The following is a 24,574-nucleotide window of genomic DNA, read 5'->3' as shown; positions in this document are numbered from 1 at the left end:
GCCCAACAAGTCCACACCGACCCGCCGAAGCGTAACCCACCCATACCCCTACATTTACCCCTTTTACCTAACACTACGGGCAATTTAGCATGGCCAATTCACCTGACTTGCACATCTTTGGAGTGTGGGAGGAAACCGGAGCACCCGGAGGAAACCCACGCAGACACGGGGAGAATGTGCAAACTCCACACAGTCAGTCGCCTGAGGCGGGAATTGAACCCGGGTCTCTGGCGCTGCGAGGCAGCAGTGCTAACCACTGTGCCACCGTGCCGCCCACAAAATGTATTGCCTGTCTTTCTTGTACCTTTCACAAAAATTCCACATTTCCATAACTGATGATGTTACCTCATATGGTGACGAAATGTCTGAAAATGAACCTTCCAGCTCAGCAAGCAAACTTACAACCCATTTCCATTAGTTTTCAGTTGCTACAGTAATACATTAATAACATTGTACAGAAATGTATGTAGGTTTCTTAAATAATATTTACTTTTATTATTGTACTTTTAATTTTTAAATTTATTTGATATGCTGATGCACCTTCACCATGCAAATTTCACATTCATACCTTAACAATTGTAATGAAAAAGAACTCCGCTAAATCTGATCGTTCCCACGTATCAAATACTTTTTGTCATCTGAAAAATGTTCTCTTCAATTTCACTGTAGCCTTAGCTGTTTTTTGACTTAAACCCATGAATTCTGCCAACAATCTGAACACACATTGCATCAGATACTTAAAAATATCTGACAACTTGACAATTGATAATAAAAATTACAAGCAGTTAATAATTTCATTTATGGGAATAAAGATGTTCAATATTAACTTCAAATTGCATTTTGATTAGGGTGAGGGAAAGGATACTTTTTTTTTGTTATGCCATATTCAAAACCTATAATATATTGTAAATAACCTATTGGTTAGTTTCCTTTAACTGATTATTGGGAAGAGTTTAGCACACACCACAAATTGTGTATTTATCCCTCTCGCCATTGCTGAACCAGAATTTTTTTTTTATTCTTGATGTTGTATTCAATATGGAGTGAGTTCAGTACCACGCATCTGCTCTGCCACAAGATTACTTTCATTTCCATAACATTGCCTTTCTACCCTGTCACAGTTCATTTGCTGTTGAAATCCTCATTCATGCCTTTGCTTCTCAACCTGACCGTTGCAGTAAATAAAATTAAAATCTTGAAGATGCTGGAAATCTGAAACAAGCATAGAGAATGCTGGAGAAACTAGTTAGGTCTGGCGACATGTGTGGAGAGAGAAACAGGAGTTGATGTTTCTAGTCTGGTCCGACTCTTCAGAACTGACAATTCCAATGCTGTTTTAGATAATCAAATATCTTCCAATTGGCATAAACTGAGAGCTCATTCAAAACTCGACTGCCCGTATCTTAACTCACAGCAAAACTGTCTTGTCTGTCACCCATTGTAATGACAGATAACGCTGCTCTGGCAATGCCCATATTTTAAAACTCTCTCATCCTTGTTTTCTAAACCCTTCATGGCCATTCTCCTTTCATCCTCTATAATTCGTCCAAGCTCTATATCCTGTTCATAGCTGTGCTGCTTCAATGCTGATGGCTTGCAAGTACTTTACTTTCAGTAGTTGTGCCTTCACATTCCTGGCCCTAAGTTCTGGAAGCTGCTCTTTCGGTCGCTCTCTCGCGCTCTCGCTCTCGTTTTAACATAGTATTTCTCTCTCTCTCTCGCTTTAACATAGTATTTTGATCCAGCTTTCATGCACCTGTCCTAATTTCTCCTTATGTAACTCAATACCAAACATTGTTTCATGACACATCTGAAATGTCTTGACATGTCTTACAGAGTTAAAGGCACTGTATGAATGCAAATTAATATTTTGTAATCTGTTTCTTAAGTATTAGTTGAAATGTAGTAAATGCAAAATTTCTCATTGATTTCTCAAACTACAGTGATTACGTTAGAAGTACTCATTTTCAGTGGTTTTCATTGGGTAGAACTTTTGTTCTCTGGTTTTGACCTTGATGTTGGGATGAAACAGAGCTTACACCTAGATATGTTGGTGGAGTAAACCTGAGGGTGATTTTAAATGAGACAGTCAATTAAGTGGCTGTCCTGTCCAATCAAGGATAGCGGTCAGCAAAGAGCTCCTGCTGCAGCTACATGCCCTTGCCTCCTTCCCACGTCCCAATCTGCCATTGAGCCAAACAGATAGGGAGTACAATTCTATCTCCAAGGTGCCCATCATCATCTATCTAGTCTACAGAGTGCTGAGCCCAAAATGCAAACTGCCCAATAGTGTGTGTGTGTTTGTGTGTGTATGTATATATATATATATATATATATATATATGATTATGCAGGGTATAAGCAATAATGATTTCAATGCTGATATTTTAGTTAATTAGAATAAATTGCTAAAGCTTTTCTTCCTGTTTAGTAGCTGTACCCTAGAATTCACTCACTGCCTTGCAGTCACTTTTGGACATCCATTATTTTCTATATAAGCAATATATCAGTGATCGATTATAGGTTGTAACTCACTCAAAGGTGTACATAATTCAAAAACCATCGAGACTATATCAGTAATCATTCTCAAATAGCCATTATTTTCTAAGAAAAAATTGCTGACATGTCTGATTCAACTTCGTTACAAGACTTTCAAGTTATTAAGCCTTATAGTAAGAGCATTCTATTATTGCGTTGAAGAACATACATTGGTTTTCTGTCAACTAATTAATGAAAATATTTTCCATAAATTTCTAATATTGAATGTTTATAAATTACTTGAAGGCAAATATACTGAACTATACAACATGGCTGCAAGCAGAAGATGGACAAGAGAAAGAACTAGGAGAGTGTAGAAATATTTGACAAAGATAGTTCGACTGAGCTAGGCGAAGAACTGACATTATTGGTAAGATATAATGTAGCTTTTTAGAAAAGGAAATGATACATTGAGTAGAAATTTATTAACTGTGTAGAAATGGGTAATGGATTATTGAGGCAACCTTTGGTGAAACATGATTAAAATAAATTTAATATCAGGGATAAGATTGACAGATCTGACAAGTGAAAGAAATGTTTGCTGACACAGTTTGAACTTTGAAGAAGGAGGATGCTTTATGCAATCATATGCCTAACTCAATTCAATTTTTAGCAATAGTCTTACTGGTTTAGAACTCAGTAGCATTTTTAAAAGCGAGGGCAGAATAAGAAAACAGGCTGTGGAATGATAATGAGATACAATGTGGTTGAATTTAATTTAATGAATATCGATGCACAATAAATCCATAAGCGTATGAGAAAATTTTATCCAGTCATGCTGACTTGTCTTTTGCACACTACCATATCCCCAACCTGGAGTACTGAATTCAATTGCAATATCTCGCCTCAGAAGGAATGTTAATCTTGGAGAGGGTGCAGTTTATGCTCACCAGAATCATACTGGGAGTTAAATCATGTAGCCTGGTTAGATAAACTTGGTTTGTGTTCCCTAGAGTATAAAAAGTTGAAGGGTACTCTGATCAAGGTATATAAAATTCCAAAAGCATTATAGGCAAACTGGAACAAGGTGGCATAATCTTAAAATTAGAGCCAGGCATTGAGAATGTAATCAGGAAGCAGTTCAAAGAGTAGTAAGATTCTGGAACTCCCTTTCCCCAAAGGCTGTGAATACTAGGTCAGCTGAAGCTTTCAAAATTAAGATCAATAGATTTTATTGAATAAGGCTATCAAAGGATATTCAGTGTAGCCAGCAGCATGCTCATGTAGTACTCTTGCCACCAACATAAAGCTATTAATGCTAAAGGAAAAACATATCCCAAACCAGTCCTTTCCCAATAGACCAATATTACAGGTGGCTTGTTATTAAGGAAGTAATAGAAATGAGCACAGAGAAGTAAAACAATCCAATCGGAAAAGCTAATGTTCTATCAATGAACAGCATTGTATACAAAAGAATTGTATAGATATCCAGTCAAGAATGGAACTGAAAATACAATTCTTTGCAAAACGTTTGATCCATTGAAAAACCATGCCAAAAAATGCCAAGTGGTGCAGGAGGTTGCAAAGGTACATGAGAAGTCCACTCAGTATACCAATAGAAGGGCTTTATGGAGGTCTACAAAACCTTTTTAGGAGCAGGAGCAGGCTCTTCATTATCCCATCATTGTTCCATTCCTAACTGGACCACGCTACCACTGTTTTGAAACAAGCTCAGCAAACCGTAGTCCTGCACGAAGTAGAGAAGGCCGTCCACCAGCTTAAGAGCAACAAGACTTTTGGAGCAGACAGTATCCCTGCTGAGGCATTGAAGTGCAGAGGCAAAGAGCTCCTGCTGCAGCTAAGTGCTCTTGTCTGCCTTATCTGGAAGGAGAACATCCCAGGAGAGCTCTGAGATCTCACAATCTTGTGCATTTTTCAAAAAAGGGAACAAATCTGACTTGGTAACTACAGGGGAATCTCCCTGCTGTCAATATTTTGAAAAGTCATTGCCAAGGTCCTCCTTAACTGTCTCCTCTGTGGCTGAGGAACGTCTCCTGGAATTGCCGTGCAGCTGTCAGCCGCGGAGGGGCACAACGGAAATGATATTCACCACACGACAGCTGCAGGAGAAATGCAGAGAAAAGAGCCTACCCCTGTACAGGGCCTTCTTCCACCTTACAAAGGCCTTTGACACTGTCAATCGGGAAGCATTATGGAGCATCCTTCTCTGCTTTGGTTGCACCATGACGTTTTTCCCCATCCTTCGTCTACTCCACAATGATATGGAAGTTGTGGTAATGACAAATGGCCCCACCACTGACCCATTTCTTGTTTGGAGCGATGTCAAGCAGAGCTGTGTCATCACCCCAACACCGTTCTCGATCTACCTCGCTACAATGCTTCATCTCACCGCCGACAAGTTCCCCATTGGAGTGGAGCTATCTTACAGCACCTGTGGGAAATTATTCAACCTCTGCCGCATTCGAGACAAAACCAGTCACCCCAATCAATGTCATTGAGCTGCAGTACACAGATGATGCTTACGTATGTACAATCTCAAAGGATGTACTCCAGAACATTGTCAGCACCGTTATGGAGGCATACGAGAGCACGGGTCTCACCCTGAACATTCAAGACAAAGGTCCTCCACTAACCTGGCCCAGCAATGTGGAAAGAACCCTAATCATCAAGGTCCATGGGGGACCTTATAGAATATTGACCATTTCCAATACCTGTGCTAAAGTGGCTATTGAAGGAGAGATCCAGTACCGCTTTCAGTTTGATAGCGCAGCCTTCAGCTGCCTAAGGAAGAGGGTGTTTGAGGACAACAACATCTGATTCAACACCAAGCCCATGGTTTACAGAGCCGTGGTGGTTCCAGCCCTCCTATATGGCTCTGAGACATGGACTGTCTATAGCAGGCACCTAAGGGTGTTGGAGCAGTACGGCCAACGCTGGCTGCACAAGACCCTGTGAATATGCTGGGAAGAAAAACGCACCAACACCAGCGTCCTCAACCAAGCCAATATCCCCAGTATCGAGGCACTGACCCTTCCTTGATCTGCTGCAATGGACCGGGCACATTGTCTGTATGACCGACATAAGACTCCCCAGCTCTGAAATGGCAGGCGAGCCCTAGGTGGACTGAGGAAGCGCTTCATTGATGCCCTCAAGGCCTCACTGGCCAAGTATGGCATTCCTACAAACACCTGGGAATCACTGAAGAGCATCCAGAAAGGCGTTGAGCACTTTGTTTTTGCCTGGCTTCTGCCTTTACCCAATGGCAACTCTCCATGTAAGGAGCATGCTGCCATACCAACATCTCATCTATTCCTTCCTGCGACCACCTTTTGTCCCAAATGTAACAGTGCTTGCAGAAGCTGCATCAGACTGTACAGCCACCTATACACTGCCCCTGAGAATGGAAGAGGGTTATCCTTGTCTGCAAGGGGCTGCCAATGATGATGATGATGATGATGAATTGGAATGTTGTACCATGACATAACATTAACTGTTCTGGTCAAAGTTGCTTACTCTGAGCTCACCTTCTACAATGATTAAATTTGCCACCTTTTTTTTTTAAACTCAGCTCTCCTCCTTGGATGGTATTTAGTCTTTGAAACCTCAGTCCAAAAGCTTTAACTTCATGAGTAAGCATAGATGCCAGATGCTGGTGGTTTGATGTAAAAAGTATCACAATTGTGATGTAAATGCGCTCGCAAGATGCACATACGTGGCATCTTTTTGTTCAAGATGCCATTGGCAAAAGTTTTTGTCTTGCTTCACGGTAGAAGTGTCCAGTTTGCAAGGAATCAACATCACAACGAGATTCTTGCCCTGTTTTCAGCACACTGAAAATTACATAGTTCACTGAAAATAACCATAAACTACCATCACTGGGGATTAAAATTAATATTTCTTGCTAAGGAGTTGAAATAGCATTCTTAATTTCTAATGATCTGCCAATTTTTAAATTTATGCAAAGCTGCCATGTATTTTCTCAATTAAAATTTTTATAACATCTTAATACACAACAGTAGAGAATGAATGACTGAGCATTTGATTTGAATAATCATTGCTTGAATAAACTGCCAGAAACATAGTTTGATCTGCCATTACCCTATTTACTTTCTTACTGGCTAAAGATGTCTTGATTTTATACATGCTAAATAATGCTGTTTGTGAAAAACCACATGGTTGTAGTTGGTATTGTGGAAGATGTGGCAGTAGTTAATTCAACTGCCTGTACAGAAAAGATTTGATCAACACTGGTGCTTTTGTTTTCTGAGTGTAGATCAAGAACAATGTGGGGTTATATGAAAGGTATTGCATTAACCATGGATAATTTTAATTTTCACACAGTTTGGACAAATTAAAATGGCAAAAGGTAACATGGAGGATGAATTCATAATATATTCCGGACAGTTTCATAGAACACTACATTTTGGAACTAACCAAGAGGAAACTTTATTGGACTTTGTAATGTGTAACGATACAGGATTCATTAATTATCTAACAGTAATGGATTCTCTAGGCAAGAGGTATCATAACGTGATAGAATATCTTTTTTATTTGAAGGTGAACAAAATTGGTCTTAAACTTTTAAGCAAATTGCAAAAGTACACAGACAAATATGGCTGAAGTGGGCTGGGAAAATAAGATAAAATGATCGAGAATTATTGGCAGACATTTAAGGAGTTACCTCATAACTTTCAATAAAGATACAGATATTAAGAAAGAAAGTCTCGATGGAAAGGATACACCATCTGTAGCTAACTAAGGGAGTTAAGGATGGTAAAATTTCTCTTTTTCAATGTCCTGTTTTTCCATTTCTCTTTGCCATTCTTTCTCTTCTTTTGCTGATCCAAGTTTTCTTACTTCCATTTCTCCATTTTTTTTTTTTCTTCTTTGTCCATTACTCTTCACTCACTACATTTTTAATTTCTCTTTTCTTCTCCTTTATCTTCTGTTTCAATTTTTTCTTTCGTTTCTAACTTAATTTTAGATACTTCTAGTGATGACATATCAATTTCAGATTTCTCTCCTTATTTTAATTACTGGACAATTACTTTAAACTTCTCATGCTTCCAACATCCTGTTTTTCTTTCAATCTACAATTCATCCACTAATTTTTCTAGTTTGGCCTTGGTCAAAGGTTTAAAATAATTGACAATTACATTTTTTAGGGGAGAAAGTGAGGACTGCAGATGCTGGAGATCAGAGCTGAAAATGTGTTGCTGGAAAAGCGCAGCAGGTCAGGCAGCATCCAAGGAACAGGAGAATCGACGTTTTGGGCATAAGCCTGAAAGAAGGGCTTATGCCCAAAACGTCGATTCTCCAATTACATTTTTTACTCTGAAAAATGTCATCAACAATCAAGCCATTTTGAAATTCCAATCTATGTAATATACTTTACAACAATTCTCCCAGTTTTATCATCAGGTCCTCCAATGTATATGCTTCAAATGATTCATAGATTCCTGTTAAATTCAACCAAGTTCTAATCCTGAAAGACCCCCCCCCCCCATTTGTTTTGTTTTTGAATTTGATCACTGTGGTGGGCAGTCACTGAACAAGAGGATGTTTATGGATGTTTAACAAAATAACATTAAAGTTTATTACACAAAAAGGAACAACAACATATGCCATTTTCTGTTATACAAGAACTATTTGAAATGGTTTTATTACTCCTATCAGAATGAAAGAGTCAACCCTTTTACCCTCATCAATAACCTTACAGATGTTTGAGCCTCACTGAAGGGTCACTCTGGTTCTACTTTACATTTTGTTGTTCACTTGGTTTCTTTCTGGCAAGCTTCTCCATTCACTTGATGTCATCTTGTTTATTCTTTAGACTCAATGTGCTGCTAATGCAACTGATTTGCTCCTTAACATGTGTTTCTTAAATTTATGCAGTCAATGTATCTTCCTTTTTCACACCTCAAGCCTACTCTTTCTGGAGCTTTTTCTTATTAATTTATAAACTGTAACTTTGTAGTCCCACTTTGTATTCCTCACTCTATTCAATCGCCCTAGGATCATTGCATGTTATGATCTGCCTGTACTATGTATAAAACAAAACCTTTCACGAGGTACATGTGACAATAATAAATAAAATCAGACTGTTTGACTGACTGGAAAGATAGAGCAGGCCAGGCCCAAACTCAGTTTCAAAGGCTGAGATGTAATCTCAATGAAACTTACAAGATTTTGAGGGGGCTGCATTAGGAGAACCAATAGGAAGTTACGCCACATGGTGAATCTAGAACTAGGGGCATGGTTTAAAAAGTAATGGATCTCCAATTTAAGGCTAAAATCAGAATTTGTCTCTCAGAATGTTGTTAGATTTTGATATTTACTCATACGAAAAGCAGTGGTGGATATGTCATTAAATATATTTAAAGTTGAGTTAGACAGACTTTTGATCAACGTTGGTGTCAAGAGTCATGGAGAGCAGGTAGGAAAGTGGAGAGTTCCAATCAAATCAGCGGTTAACGTATTGAATGGCGGAACAGGCTGGAGGGGCCAAAGAATCTACTCCTGCTTTTTTTTTGTGTTTTTTGTTTACTGCATTTAATTAAGCAGAATAGGAACAATGTTCAAAATACATTCTCATGGAAATAAACCATATTTGTCAAGGTGCAGATTGATTTGTGGGTGTGTTCACTTGCTTCAAGAATGGAAAATCACAAGAAGGGTGCCCATTAATCCCTATTCTGAACATTCTTAGTATTGATTGAAGAGTTGCTAGCATAAATGAGATAAATGGAGAAATCATTGTGTGATGGCCTAGGTGTAATGCAATGCTTATATTATTATCAGATAATGAGTAGGTAATGTGTACATTCAGATAAATATTACAGTCTGAAAAATTCAAATCTGTATTATCTTAATGTTTTAGCCTATAAAGTTTAGTTTAATGCATGATGCAGATCCATGAGATACTAGAATCTTTACTGACAAAATTATAATTTAAGAAGTTCTTGTCTGCAGAAATTTAACAAAAGGCTGGTCTTGCCATCCTTGAAAAAATAAAATTCATGTTTGGAGCACTGCACAATGAATTTATGGCAATGGAATGAATGACTGCTGTATTACATGTGGTTTCCTGGAATATAGGAGAAGCATTCCAATTAAAAAGAATTTATTTTACCCTGAAAAACAGCTTTGCATTTGCACTTGCCTGAAAACCGTGCTTTTGCATGGCAAGTTATTGTTGGCTGATGATCCAAAAAGGGCCATACCTTCTATGAAATCTTTGGGATGTATGTGAACCAGGCAAGCAACTTTACATCTCCTTTAAACAATCAGGTTAAAAATTGTATGTGAGAAATGCAGAGTCTCAATCAGCAATTGTCAGTTAGAATATTGGATTTGATGTCAATCACATACAAAAACTTGAAAGAGAAAGGGAAATTGGAGTTAGAGGAATGAAGAAAAAGCATTCTTTAAAAAAAAAACTTCTAAAAATATCCAGCAATAATTTTAATTGAAGCAATCTGACTCCACACTTGATAATTTTCAGTGCAGGAGAGGTTTTTGTCTGCCAACCAACTTGCAATTTTAATTAAATTTACCTTTTAATTTGCACTTGAAGCTTATAATAATTTTTGTCTGTGTTCTGTCTAGCATATTGTGAAATGAAAACAGTGCATAAAGTTGCACAGGAAAAAAATTATGAATGCCAAATAGTAGAGCTAAACTTGCACATTTGTTATTTAACTAATTTTTCTATTAACAGAAATACAATTAAAATGTACAAATCCTTCTTGAAAAAAAATCATTTTTCTAATAAAGAATTTTCATTTCTATAGTGTCTTCTGTCTTTCCAGAATGTCACAAAGGATTTCATGAATAATGAGTTAATTTGAAGTATAGTCCACTGTTTTAAAGAGTAAATGTGAGAGGAAAAAGAAAATTTAATTTGCGAATGCAAATTTTAAGGTCTTTTAAAATCATGAATTCATGCATTCAAATACATTTATGAAAATTCAGTGTTTCCTATTACTCACCTTCATTGTAATTTCCAGTTTGTTTTATTTTGCAGTTATTTGAATTTTCTTTTGAAATGCAAAATGCCCATGGAGTTTATGAAATGTTTAATGCCTATAGATTACAACACTCCACATTGCCTACAAAACATAGAACAAATGAAAATTACAGAAATTGGATGTTTCAGTTTTCAATAAGCAAAAAGAGTGGAAGCAACTGCTAACAGTCTTTGCCCCAGACTATATCTAACATAGGTCTGAGACCACCACTTTGGGGCTGCACCCTGTGCTAATGATAACAACCCATTGAAGCTAAAAGGCATTCAATGAAAAAACAACCTCTTGAAACCTAATGAACCATTCAATGGCTTGGTTGCTCAAGCATTAACGATTGCTCCATCTTCTTGTGACATGAGGAAGACACTTTGTAACAGTGGGTAACCTGTTGACACTGCTCAGGGCTGATACAGAACTGCTTGAGGGAAGAAACATTTAGTCCAGGTAAAAGCGTCAGGTAAATAGCTACTAATTTAACATTTATTGTTGAAGAACAATAATACATAACTGCATTTGTCCAACCATAACTCATTAACCACTCATTAGCCATTATTGACCTTATCTTTTCATGTTTATTCTAGAACAAACCTATAGGATATTACTGACAGCAGCAGTTTATTATAGAAGTGAGTTCATGAGTGCAAACGACCCATAACGGCAAGTGAGTTATGCAGTCTTTCAAACTAGTGAGACCCACTGAAGCTTAAATCACAAGGCTCTCCTGTAAACTATGGTGCTGTCTATTCCATTGTCATTGATCAGCGCTGATATAAATCACAACATATATTGTTCTAGTAACATCAAAGATCCACTTTTCATGAGTTTTCACATGTATATTTTAGATTAAGAGAGTTAGTGGTAGGAATGCAAACGTGGACATCTACTGAGAGAATTACACTTCCTTTAATTTGAACTAAACAAATAAACATAGCTGAGGGGAAAATGAATATGAATCATGAGTCTTTCCAGTTTAAATTGTAGGGAGAAAAAAACATTTCTACCATGAATGCATCCCTTAAAAGCAGAACATTTCCTTAGTGACTGCTATCAGGTCACTTTATTGCTTCTGTGCTATTTGTTGAAGATGGTTCTATTTCATTTCTGTATTGCTCTGAAATATCATTTCTGCTTGCAATAGCATGGGAGTCCTAAACTGACAATCAAGACACCTGGAATAGGGTTTGGAATGGTTTAGAATGGTTTCTATTAGACCACTATTTTTGAAACATGGAGAAAGTAAAACAATTTTGTCGATCCAAGACCCATCCCTCTGTGGGTCAACTTGGTTGTTTCAGTAGTTCAGAAACTCTTCAGTTTTCCTTTTTCAAAAATGTATATTTCTAACCACTCATGGCAGTAAGATTATTGCACCCTATTAGTGCCAATTAGTGGAAACATTCTAGCATTCATTCATAACATTTATCTTCTCATGCTTTTGCCCTAAAATTGACCATTTAACCATAGAGTCCCAGAGATTTACAGCACGGAAATCAATCCTTTGGTCCAATTTGTCCATGTTGAACAGATATCCTAAATAAATCTAGTCCCATTTGCCAGCATTTGGCCCATATTCCTTGAAATGCTTCCTATTCATGTACCATCCAGATGCCTTTTAAATGTTGTAATTGTACCAGTCTCCACCGCTTCCTCTGGCAGCTCATTCCATACATAGATTCCTTTTAGATCTTTCCCCTTTCACGTTAAATCTATGCGCTGTAGTTGTGGATTCCCCCCATCCCAGGGAAAAGACCTTGTCTATTTACCCTACCCATGCCCCTCCTATGACAGTAAGAAATATGAGAAATTAAACCATTCGGCCCATAGAGTCTGCTCTGCCATTCAATCATAGATGATAAGTTTCTCAACCCTATTCTCCTGCTTTCTCCCTGTATCCTTTGATCCCCTTGACAATCAAAAACCTATCTATCTCTGTCTTAATTATACTCAATGGCCTGGCCTCCACAGCCTTCTGTGGCAATGAATTACATAGATTCACCACTCTCTGGCTAAAGAAGTTTCTCCTCATCTCTGTTCTAAAGGGTCTTTCTTTTACTCTAAGGCTGTGCCATCTGGTCCTAGTCTCTCTGCTAATGGAAACATCTTCCTAATGTCCTATCTGTTCAGCTGGTTCAATATTCTGTAAGTTTCAACTAGATTCCCCCCTCATCCTTCTAAACTCCACTGAGGATAGATGCAGAGCCCTCAAACATTCCTCCTATGTTAAGCCTTTCAGTCCTGCGATCATTCTTGTGAACCTTCTCTGGACCCGCTCCAGGGCCAGTACGTCCTTCCTCAGGTATGTGGCCCAAAATTGCTCATAATACTCTAAACGTGGTCTGACCGCAGCTTTATAAAGCCTCAGAAGTCCATCCCTGCTTTTATACTGTATCCCTCTCGAAATAAATGCCAACACTGCATTTGCCTTCCTAACTACCAACTTAACCTGCAAGTTAACCTTAAGGGAATTCTGGACGAGATATCCTAAGTCACTTTGTACTTAAGATTTCTGAATTTTCTCCCCATTTAGAAGTGCAAAGTGCCAAGACCTCTCACTTCCCTATGTTGTATTCCATCTGCCACTTTTTTGCCCACTCTCCTAACCTGTCTAGATTCTTCTGCAGCCTCCCTGCTTCCTCAATGCTACCTGTCCCTCCAACTATCTTTGTATCATCTGCAAACTTAGCCAGAATGCTCTCAGTTCCTTCATCTAGATCATTAATGCATAAAGTGAAAAGATGTGGTCTCAACACAGCATCACTTGTCACCGGCTGCCACCCTGAGAAAGACCCTTTTGTCCCCACTCTTGCTTTCTGCCAGACAGCCAAGCTTCTATCCATGCTACTACCTTGCCTCTAACGCAATAGGCTCTTATATTACTTAGCAGCCTCCTATGCAGCAGTTTGTCAAACACCTTCTGGAAGTCCATGTAGATAACATTCATTGGCTCTTTGTGGTCTAACCTGCTTGTTACCTCCTCAAATAATTCTAACAGATTTGTTGGGCCGAACCTCCCCTTGATGAACCAATGCTGACTTTGCCCTATTTTACCATGCACTTTCAAATATTCAAAAATCTCATCCTTCACGATGGACTCCGAAATCTTACCAATGGCTGAGGTCAGGCTAATCGGCCTATAATTTCCCATTATTTGCCTTACTCCCTTCTTAAACAGGGGACTTACATTAGCAATTTTTCCTTTCCTCTGGGACCCTTCCTGACTCCGGTGATTCCTGAAAGATCACCACTAATGCCTACAGTATCTCATCAGTTATTTCCTTCAGAACTCTGGTCCAGATGATTTAGCCACTTCAGACCTTTCAGTTTTTCTAGCCACTTCTCCTTGGTGATGGCTATCATACTCACGTCTGCCCCTGACTCTCTCATGATTTTATAAACCCCTCAGCTTCCAACTCCAGGGAAAATAGCCCCAGTAAATTCAGCTTCTCCCGATACTCAGCCCCTCCAACCATTTCCAAAATAACTGTAGATCTCATCCACTGACAATAGACTTTACAATTAAGCTGTTTTGGTGCCTAAATTAACTTTGTGTAGAACTCTGATACAATTTTGATTGAATGAAGAATTTTTATGTACCAAAAATGAATATAGATGTGTATGTATTTACATAATGACCTAATTTGGAATGTAGAACCTTGAAATTTGAATCTTAAAATTTTGAACAAATTTGGACCTGAAGTTTGACTACTTATTCTTCTTAAGCAGTGATAATAACTTTATCTGGATGTTGATGTAACAAGGTAAAACTGATTATAAAATAAATTGTTACTAAGTGGGTAAATGTCATGTGTATTGCACTAAGCTTTGTAAACTAAAGGTTTCTCAGTGTAGTCTGTTGTCAGACAAATCAAAATCAGAAAATGCCCAAAAAGTCGACCGTCCTCGTCCTCGTCCTCGTCCTCCTCGTCCTCGTCCTCGTCCTCGTCCTCCTCGTCCTCGTCCTCGTCCTCGTCGGCCCCCCCCCCCCCCCCCCCCCCCCCCCCCCCCCCCCCCCGCCACCCCATGCTGCCTGAGTGGCTGTGCTTATCCGGCGCCACATCCTTCGACTCTGGCTGTCCAGCATTTGCTTCCTAACGTTCAGTTTTTATTTTGTATGTTCTCAACACTAACCTAGATATATCGGTGCATGTGTAGTTATACTCTTGGTATCTTACCAGCATAGAATAATAGTTGGTGTTCTGAGTACATGGGTTTATCTAAGTAGGTTTAACTGGATTGCGATTTTACAAACTCAGTTTATTCAGAAGCCAAAGCTTCTGAAACATGTCACCTTTTCTGGGCCTGTGAAACTCCCAAATGGACGGCATCTTCTGACTATATTTTTAGAGGCAAACAAGAGAAGTCAAACCCCTAGTGTACTCTTTAAAGAGGAGTATACAAAATAAGATAATATTGAAATTTCAGTTCTTGTGGGAATTATTTCTTGTCTTATTTCAATAAACAAAACACCTATTAATTCTTAGACCACATAGAACACTGCAGTGCTCCATCTTGCATTGATATTTATCATAAATGCAGCCAAAATAAAACCAATGTCGGTCGTCCCTCCTGGCTGCATTTGTGGATGACATAAATAGAAGAGAAATGATGCACAGCTCCTAAGAATACATTTTCCAGTAGCACTTTTTTTTTAGCTTGTGAAGAGACCTCTATTTAATAAATTTGATTTGATTTCAAAGGAAACAAACCAACTAGTTTATAGAATGTTCAGGCTGGAAATATTACACCTTTAACAGGGTATGAAACTCTATTTGACTTTCCCCATATATTTAAAAAAAATTCAGAAATGCCTAAGCAGTGAAACCTGTTTTTGAAATTCAGTGAGTTTAGAAAAGCCTCTGGAAGGATATTTTGTTTTTTGAGTGGAATTTATTACTCTGAAAACAAAAACTAATTCTTTCACTTCAACACAGATCTCCATGAATAGTATCATTGTTTTGAGTAGTTTGAGTGTTATTCATTGCTGGAGCTTGTTTTCACGTGAAAAGTTCTATACTAAAGTTTTCTTTATGTTGGCCTAAGTAGCTGGTGGCATTTCTGCAAGACTGAGTTTCAGGAGCTGATGGTACTGGTCACCAGGGGTACTGTTCTGTTGAGGTGATTAGAGATAATTAGGGCTAAAGTAATGAATTTCTTCATAATGTTGTTTGTTATCTATGCTTCAGTGTATTGTGTATGATCTGAAGGAGGAGTCTCGCACTTGGAGGTTGGGAAATCATATCAGTTCACAAGAATAGATACTCATCTTCTCTGCATCATTTTTGTCTCTTCTCCTGCCCATAATTCTTCCCATTTCCCCCCTCCCCCAATCCCTGTAAACCGATATTGATTGTCTCTTAGGATCTTAAATTATCCCTACATTTGTATAAAAATGACTCGGAAGTACCAGAAATATTAAATAATTCAATTGAAGATTCCTCTTTAATGCATTGATCACACATTAAGCTCCCCTGTGTAATCTTTTGTTCAGTCTTGAAGCTTGTCTCTAATTCGTTGATCATTTCTTACTAGTTTGTTCCCAGCGCAGCAGTGAACCTTGAGGGGAAATTGATGAGCAGTGTGTGGCTTTTAAAGCTGAGCTTAATTTGACAGCTGGAAATGGCACATGCCGAACAATTAGTCAAAACTACCATCCACAAAAAAAAAGTAGCCCAGTCAGTTTGAGCAATTAAAGTTCTACAAGGTGCTGCAAGATGGAAAAGCAAATGACTAGGTGCAGTATAGATAGTGCAGGCACACGTTGAACATTATCTTCAATGTATTTATGTAACAAAGAATTTGGAAGAAATTTCTTTATCCAGAGAATGGTTGAATTTAATCCTTGCTGTCAGGAGAGGGTAGAACAAGCAACATAAATGCATTTAGAGGGAAGCTTTATAATTACAAGGAGAAAAGATTAAAAGAATATGTTAATGGGGTTAGATGAAGTCAGGTGTGAGAGGATATTAAATAGTGACATGAATCAGTTGGATCAAATGGCCTGTTTCTGTGTTTTAAGTTTATAATAATTTATTATAATTATTTTTGTTGTTTGATCTCTGTGGTGATCTCAAAATAGTAGTAAAATTCTAAAATAAGCAGCAGCAAGGGATAATATATACCATGGGGACTATGAGATAAGATAGAAGCTTGAAATTATGATATTTCAATGAACTCATTAGGGTCTGTTACCTGTTAACATTACACTGCAATGTTAGCAAAAATGTGAAATGTTTATGAAATTCCTCTGCTTTTTTAAATGAAGACACTAACATTATTTAAATACTTTTCTGCCGTGAACACTTTTTGCGTCTGTAATTGGATTGTAGAAACATTGAGGAATATTTCACTGTAAAGAATGTTACTTGCATTTAGCAGAATTGTACAGTGGATGATGGCTTAAAATATCCCAAATGATTGGTAATTTGCTTTTTTCGATTATAGAGACACGGCATTCCTGTTCCTGTTACTCCCAAAAGCCCTTGGAGTATGGATGCTAACATCATGCATATCAGGTAAAATGCTGAATAGTGAAGTGAAAATTGGGACTTCACAAATATCCATTTATATCTGAAAGAGAACATACAATTTAATATTTTGTATGAAGTGTTTGTTAGAACCTGCCCGATGATGGGACTCATACTGGCAAACCAAATGTATATTTCCAACAATTTTCTGTTATTTTTATATTCCCAGCATTCATTTTAATCCATACTGAGTAATGTATATGTTTCAAATGCTTGTCATCTTAATATTGTTTCGTTCTTGCATGTTAAATATTTCATTGTTTACTTTTTAAAATTTTCTTTTATATTTTCCCACAGCTATGAGTCTGGGATCCTGGAAAACCCCAAGGTAATATATCATGACATTGAAATACTTTCAAATATGCCATTAAGGTTATAATGTGTTATGTGTGTGACCCATAATTTGAAATTTCATGGGGGTAGGAGGAATGGCAAGGCCAAGCCCTGGTAGTATTATCATTTGTGTTTTAAAGCTTTTTATTGCTGCTGAGATCAATGGGGAGGGAAACATTCTATGTGACATTGTACAATACAATGTCACATCGAAACAATAAAGAAGCAATTAGACAGATGAGCCACATTCACAGAGGAGCGCTTCAAAGTTGGCAGCTTGCAGCAGTGGTTTCTCTCATTGTGAAATGTAGGGTCTTGTTTGATCGAAGGTCATGAACTAATACAATTTTCAAAGGCAGTAGCAGCCAATAGACTGGCTTTTCCATTGCCATTAGCCATTTTCAAGTCTTCACTACAAGCTTTTATCCGGTTTTACTAGCATGTTTACTCATTTATATTAGAAAGGGGAAGCTAATGATGGGTTTTCTATAATCTGGAGGAAAGTACAATTTGCTTTAATGAAACTTTGCTTGAAAAATTTACAATGTTAAGTTTGAACTCAAATGATGTAACATGTTATCTTTTGATCATTAAACATTTAGGGACGGTTTTTACATCCCAGTCTGTGTGATGCACTTTGTGGATCTGTGCAGCCGCACTTCAAAAATTCATGGGAAAGCACTTGGTTTAAGAACTGTATTTGTGTTTATATGCTCATGCTCAATCTAGACTATATCGGAGGACTTGGAGTTTACCTCTAAGCTGATGTATTAGTACAAAACACAAGAATGAACTTGAATGCTGTAATGTCATCCCAACCTTGAGATGTTTACTTGCCTTGAAACACATCAGTCTACAATATATCCTAATTGAGAGAGAATTACTGATTTTTATTTTTTTTTTGCTGGTGACAATTGTCAGGTTTCTTTTGTGCAGTATGATTTAATGATAGTTCCAATATTTATTTTACTGACCTTAATTCTTGATATGAAGTTGTCCATACTGATGTATAGTGAAATTGTACTTTCATTGTAGCCTTTGAGTTCCTTTGTTTGCTTTTTGAAATGAAGCCATAACCCATCAAGGGATTTAATAATACTGTCATAATAGAGATCAACTGCCTGAGTTGATGGCGAACTACTGGACTCCCCAAATTGTTTTCCCACCATTAATTGATACCTTGCTTTGGCTGAGCAATTCAAAAGAAGCTATTAAATAGGCTATAAAGGTTACACATCACTCTGATTCTGCGTCTTGTTAGCCAACCTCAGTCTGGCAGTTATAGCTAACTTAAAATTTCAGGTTTAGTTAAGAAGTTGAAACTCAACCAAAGTTTTTGTATCTAACAAGTCGGTGGTCTTTGCTACTGTGAGTATAACTACTAGGGACCAGAGTTTGGTTTGGCTATGATGTCACCTTGGATTATATAGAATATAGACAAATGTCAGGTAGGAAAATAGTCGCATAGAACTCCAACAAGTTGCCTGATCCATGGAAATATCTTTCTCGGACTGTGGAGAAGAGGAAAATTACCCATCATAATTATATCTAATTCTCTCCTTGCATGATAGCCATATATTTTACCATGACAATGTCTGGGATGGAAGAACTAATTTTTTTTTCTCTCTGACCCTTCCTCAGGCTGAATGATGTAGTTGTCCTGTCATGTTAGAACAGATGGGAGACTGACTCTTATTGAAAGATATTAATAGCTGCTTTGACCATTTCACAAGGATTATTAACTGCTGAAAGGTGTACATAGAATAACAAAGGCTCCACAAAAACAAACCATTTGGGCCAAATATCTTATGCTGGTGTTTGCACCTCATACATGTTTCCTCACACCTCTCTTTATCTGATCCCATACCTTTCACTCTAATGTAATTATTTACTTTCCCCTGAGAGCCTTCTCATCTACTCTTGTGGTAGCATGATGCCACTTTCTTACCATTCTGGTTAAAAATAAAACATGGGGAACGTGATTCCAATCTGCTGCTTGGTGCCAGCTACCATTATTGATGGTACCAGTGATGGATGTGGAAGCATCTGATTGTTCTGACATGAAGAGGTGGGTTTCTTAGTCAACATATTTTAATGTGGCTCCCAAGGCACATTTGGAACCCCCAGTTAAAACTTGTACTCTTGCATTGTTTTCCAGGGGTTTTAGGAGATTCTACAGTAAAATTAAGATGGGAACTGTCAGGTCCTCAAGTAACAAAGAGGCTTCAGCACTCCTTTTGTACCAGAAAAGGCAGGCGTGCTCACCTAGGCCGTGCAAAGAAGCCTTCAAACTCTCCTTTGTCCCGGCAGACCTGACCTCCTGAAGGAAAGTGGGAATTAGTGTGTAATCAGTGTGGCACAAATAAGCACAGTGTTAGGATGCATGATCAGCATATGTCTGAAGTAAAAGTGCCAAAAATCAAAATAAGTCAATCCTCTGGCTTCATTATGATGTTTTACACAAGCTTCCACCACTGGCCATGGCTCCACAAATTACCATCAATTTCTAGCCTGCCACTGATAACATTTGAGTCAGACAGCAGAATATTCCCAGTCCCTGAACAATGTGGAACATAGTGAGAAGGTTGGGAAACACAGTGAGGAGCATCTCTACATTAAGTGTACAGTCCCATTCTGCACCTGAATATTGAAAGGCGAGAAGCCTATTAGCATGCACTAGCATTTATTATCACCTTTCATTTGTTGTTTAACTGCCTCATTAATATGCAGTTTTCTATTTTCCCATCAGCTGAATATAACCTTGATGCCAAGAATTCCTGCCTTGAAAGTCAAAACAGTTACTTGAAAGTCAAAACAGTTACCTGGAAACTTTATTTCATTGTTTTCTCCTTCAGCCCTCTATCTCGAACACCAAGCATCAACATCTCAGAGCACATCTGATGGGCGGTGACTGGATATACTGTATCCCCTGTTTCCAGACATTGATATTCAACGCATACCAGGCTCAACATAGCTCATCCCTGATCCACTTGCAAACTGTTCTGCATTTTAGTGCTGCACTTGTACCTCTTACTTTGCAATGCTGCAGCAAGGACATGATGTATGCAGTGCAAGGCACTCAGTTTGGACCAGGTGCATCTTGGGGATCCTTACTTATTCTCTTAGTGCTTGGTTTCTTAGCACTCATTCACTTTGAGCCTACTTGGATGCTCTGAAGGTTTGAAAGTGGATAAATCATCAGGACCAGATGGGCTATACCCTAGAGTTCTAACTGAGATAGCTGAAGAGATAGTGGACGCATTATTAGTGATCTTTCAGGTATCACTGGAGTCAGGGAGGGTCCCAGAGGACTGGAAGATTGCTAATGTAACCTCCCGTGTTTATGAAGGGAGCAAGGCAAAAGACAGGAAATTATAGGCCAATTAGCCTAACCTCAATCATTGATAATATTTTGGAGTCCATTGTGATGGATGAGATTTCTGAACACTTGGAAGTGCATGGTAAAATAGGGCACAGTCAGCATGGTTTCATTAAGGGGAGGGTATGCCTGGCAAATCTGTTAGAATTCTTTGAGGAGGTAACGTGCAGGTTAGACAAAGGGGAATCGAAGGATGTTATCTATCTGGACTTCCAGAAGGCCTTTGATAAGGTGCTACACAGTAGGCTGCTGAGTAAGATAAGGCCCACGGTGTTAGAGGCCAGGTTCTAGCATGGATAGAAGATTGGCTGTCTGGCAGAAGGCAGAGAGTGGGTATAAAAGGGTCCTTCTCAGAATGGAAGCCAGTGACTACTGGTGTTCCAAAAGGGTCAGTGTTGGGACATCAACTTCTCACTCTATACGTTAATGATTTGGATGAAGGAACTGAGGACATTCGAGCTAAATTTACAGATGATGCAAAGATAGGTGGAGGGGCAGGTAGTATTGAGGAGGCATGGAGGCTGCAGAAAGATTTAGACAGGTTAGGAGAGTGGGCTAGGAAGTGGCAGATGAAATACAATGTTGGAAGCCGTGAGGTCATGCACTTTAGTAGAAAGATTAGAAGTATGGACTATTTTCTAAATGAGAAAATTCAGAAATTGGAAGTGCAAAGGGATTTGGGAGTCCTAGTCCAAGTTTGTCTTAAGGTAAACTTGCAGGTTGAGTTGGTAGTTTGGGGAGCAAATACAATGTTGGCATTCATCTTGAGAAGACTATAATATAAAAGCAAGAATGTACTTCTGAGGCTTTAACTGGCCGTGGTCAGACCACATTTAGAGTATTGTGAGCAACTTTGGGCCCCATACCTCAGGAAAGATGTATTGGTCCTGGAGCGGTTCCAGAGGAGGTTCATGAGGATTACGCCAGGAATAAAAGGCTTAAAATATTAGGAATGTTTGAGAACTCTGTATCTATCCTCAATGGAGTTTAGAAGGATGATGGGAGATCTGATTGAAACTTACAGAATACTGAACCATCTGGACAGAGTGGATATTGGGATGATGTTTCCATTGACAGGAGAGTCTAGGACCTGAGGGCACAGCCTTACAGAAAAGAGAAGATCTTTCAGAATGGAGATAAGGAGAAACTTTTTCAACCAGAGAGTGGTGAATCTGTGGAACTTATTGCCACAGAAGGCTGTGGAGGCCAGGCTATTGAGTATATTTAAAACCGAGATAGTTAAGTTATTCATTGTCAAGGGGATCAAAGGTTAAGGGAGAAAGTAAGAAAATGGGTTTGAAAAACCTATCAGACATGACTGAATAGTGGAGCAAGCCCAATGGGCCTAATGGCCTAATTTCTGCTCCTATATCTTGTGGTCGTATGTCTCACAGCATCTCTAGTTTGCCTTGTTTTGCCCACTTTTTTAATATCTTGTCACCTCAGCCAGAGCTGATGGGCTCACATGCATCTTTCTTGGCGCACACAAAGCCAGATGGCTAGTCATGTTTGTCAGCAGTCAACAGTGGTCTTTTTTTTTTTAGATTAGATTACTTATAGTGTGGAAACAGGCCCTTCGGCCCAACAAGTCGACACCAACCCGCCAAAGCGCAACCCACCCAGACCCATTCCCCTACGTTTATCCCTTCACCTAACACTACGGGCAATTTAGCATGGCCAATTCACCTAACCTGCACATTTTTGGACTGTGGGAGGAAACCGGAGCACCCAGAGGAAACCCACGCAGACTCGGGGAGAATGTGCAAACTCCACACAGTCGCCTGAGGCGGGAATTGAACCCGGGTCTCTGGCGCTGTTTGGCAGCAGTGCTAACCACTGTGCCACCGTGCTGCCCTTGTTGCTGTATGGCACCATGTTATATCAGTATCACACCTGTGGCAAACACATTGCATATGCTTCAATCAAACATGTTCCAAAGTCTAAGAGGAGTGGTCCTCAGTCAACACAGGGGAGACACCGTTCAGGCAGGGATTCCCAGTACGGTAAGTCAAGAACAGCTTCTGATATCAGTCCAGGGGCTTGGACAATCAGTCAGCCACTTGGAGCAGTCAGAGTCAGGATTCTTTCTTCACAGAAGTGAGGAGGCATATGTTGGACACCCCAAAACCTCTCCTTGTTCTTTGACCCTGTTATGGAATGACACTAAAGGAGGAATTTGTGAGATGAAAGTGGTGGTTGTACAAATGATAGTGTTGATGCAGGTGAGCTAGAAGTACTGAAGCATTCCAAATGAGTGAGTAGACAACATAAAGGCCATGGAGAAAGTGAGGACTGCAGATGCTGGTGATCAGAGTCAAGAGTGTGCTCGTCTGAAAGCACAGCAGGTCAGGCTGTCCTTGACTGAGTGGGGTGGGGTGGGGGAGTTGAAATATTCAGCCACAGGGCAGTGGGGCTGGTGGGTGTGGGTGTTCCAGAGATGTTCTCTGAAATGATCCGCAAGACAGAGTCCTGTCTCCCCAATGTAGAGGACACCACACAGGGTGCAACAGATGCAGTAGATGACATTGGTAGAGGTACAGGTAAATTTCTGACGCATGTAGAAGGATCCCTTGGGGCCTTGGACGGAGGTGAGGGGAGTGGTGTGGGTGCAGGTTTTGCACTTCCTGCAGTGGCAGGGAAAGGTGCCAGGAGTGGGATGTGGGCTAGTGGGGGGCCTGGACCTGACTAGGGAGTCGTGGAGGGAATGGTCTCTTCGGAACGCTGATAATAGTATCCTCCACCACCTTCACCACCTCCAAACGGAATCATCCTCCGCCACCTGCAAATGGACGGCGTATCTCCTCCACTTCACGGACACCGTCAAACCCCACCCCTCCCAATGCAACAAGGACAGAACCCCCCGTCCTCAACTTCCACCCCACCAACCACCATCGAATATATCGCATCATCCTCCGCCACTTCTGTCGCCTCCAAATGGACCCCACCACCAGACATATATTCCCCTTCCCACCCCTATCAGCATTCCTGGAGATTCCATTGTGGGTGAGCACTACCTGGTCATCAGGTTTTGAAAAAGGTGCTCAAGTGGGTGTTGAGACTTTCATTTAGGTTTTCAAGGGTCACCCAACAGTGGATTCCACATGTATAGCAGTGCAACTAGTGCCTGTGTAGTTTGTGTACACCCCATCCCGTTGTTAAATTGATGTGTAAGAGTGCAAAGCTTGGAATTTCTCCCCAGTTATAAAATCATTTAGGTTTACCTGAATCCAAAAATTGATAAACAGTTACTGATTCAATACCAAAACAGAAATTGCTGGAGAAACTTAGCAGGTAAGGCAGCATCTGTGGGGAGAAAGCAGAGTTAATATTTCAACTCTGGCGATTCTTCATCAGAACTGATTGGTTATCTTGTGCAGTAGTTTGTTTCTAATTAATCTTGGTGTGGGGCCAATTGTTAATCTGAATTTGTGGTACAAAAAAAACAATTTTTTCAAAACTTACTCTACGTGTACATTTTTAAAAATCTACTTGTTTCCATTTGATCACGCAAGTTTTGGTAACTACTCCGATGTAAGGATTCAAATTTTCAGAAGATCTGTTTTTGAAAAAAAATTAGAATGTCTTCAATTTATGTTTTGATTAAAAACCAGTCACAGTTACGCATTTGGAAGAATTTCACTTAATGCAGGTCCAAGTACAAAATAGTACAATTAAGCTCCTGTTTTAATGGAGAAACTGTTGCTCTTAGCACCCCACACTTGTCTGCTTCCATTTGAGATTTAGTAATTTTTGTTAAATGTATTGGGATAAAAGAGTGGAGTTAAATTGTTTATACTTTTATAAATCCAATTG

General features: G+C 39.2%; 1 protein-coding gene across 2 annotated transcripts in view; it reads left to right on the top strand.

Annotated features, from left to right (window-relative positions):
- ass1 (argininosuccinate synthase 1) overlaps window positions 1–24,574 on the top strand; it is a 162,714-nt gene that overhangs the window by 69,108 nt on the left and 69,032 nt on the right. For both annotated transcript variants that reach the window (XM_043720419.1, XM_043720420.1), the window contains exons 7-8: window positions 16,967–17,037; window positions 17,347–17,377. In XM_043720419.1, coding sequence (XP_043576354.1) covers window positions 16,967–17,037; window positions 17,347–17,377 — 102 coding nt within the window. The remainder of the gene's footprint in view (window positions 1–16,966; window positions 17,038–17,346; window positions 17,378–24,574) is intronic.

The sequence above is a fragment of the Chiloscyllium plagiosum genome, chromosome 30 (genome assembly GCF_004010195.1).
Source record: "Chiloscyllium plagiosum isolate BGI_BamShark_2017 chromosome 30, ASM401019v2, whole genome shotgun sequence".
Taxonomy (NCBI): Eukaryota; Metazoa; Chordata; class Chondrichthyes; order Orectolobiformes; family Hemiscylliidae; genus Chiloscyllium; species Chiloscyllium plagiosum.
The sequence above is the reverse complement of the archived record's forward strand: the minus strand, read 5'-3'. Positions and strand labels throughout refer to the sequence as shown.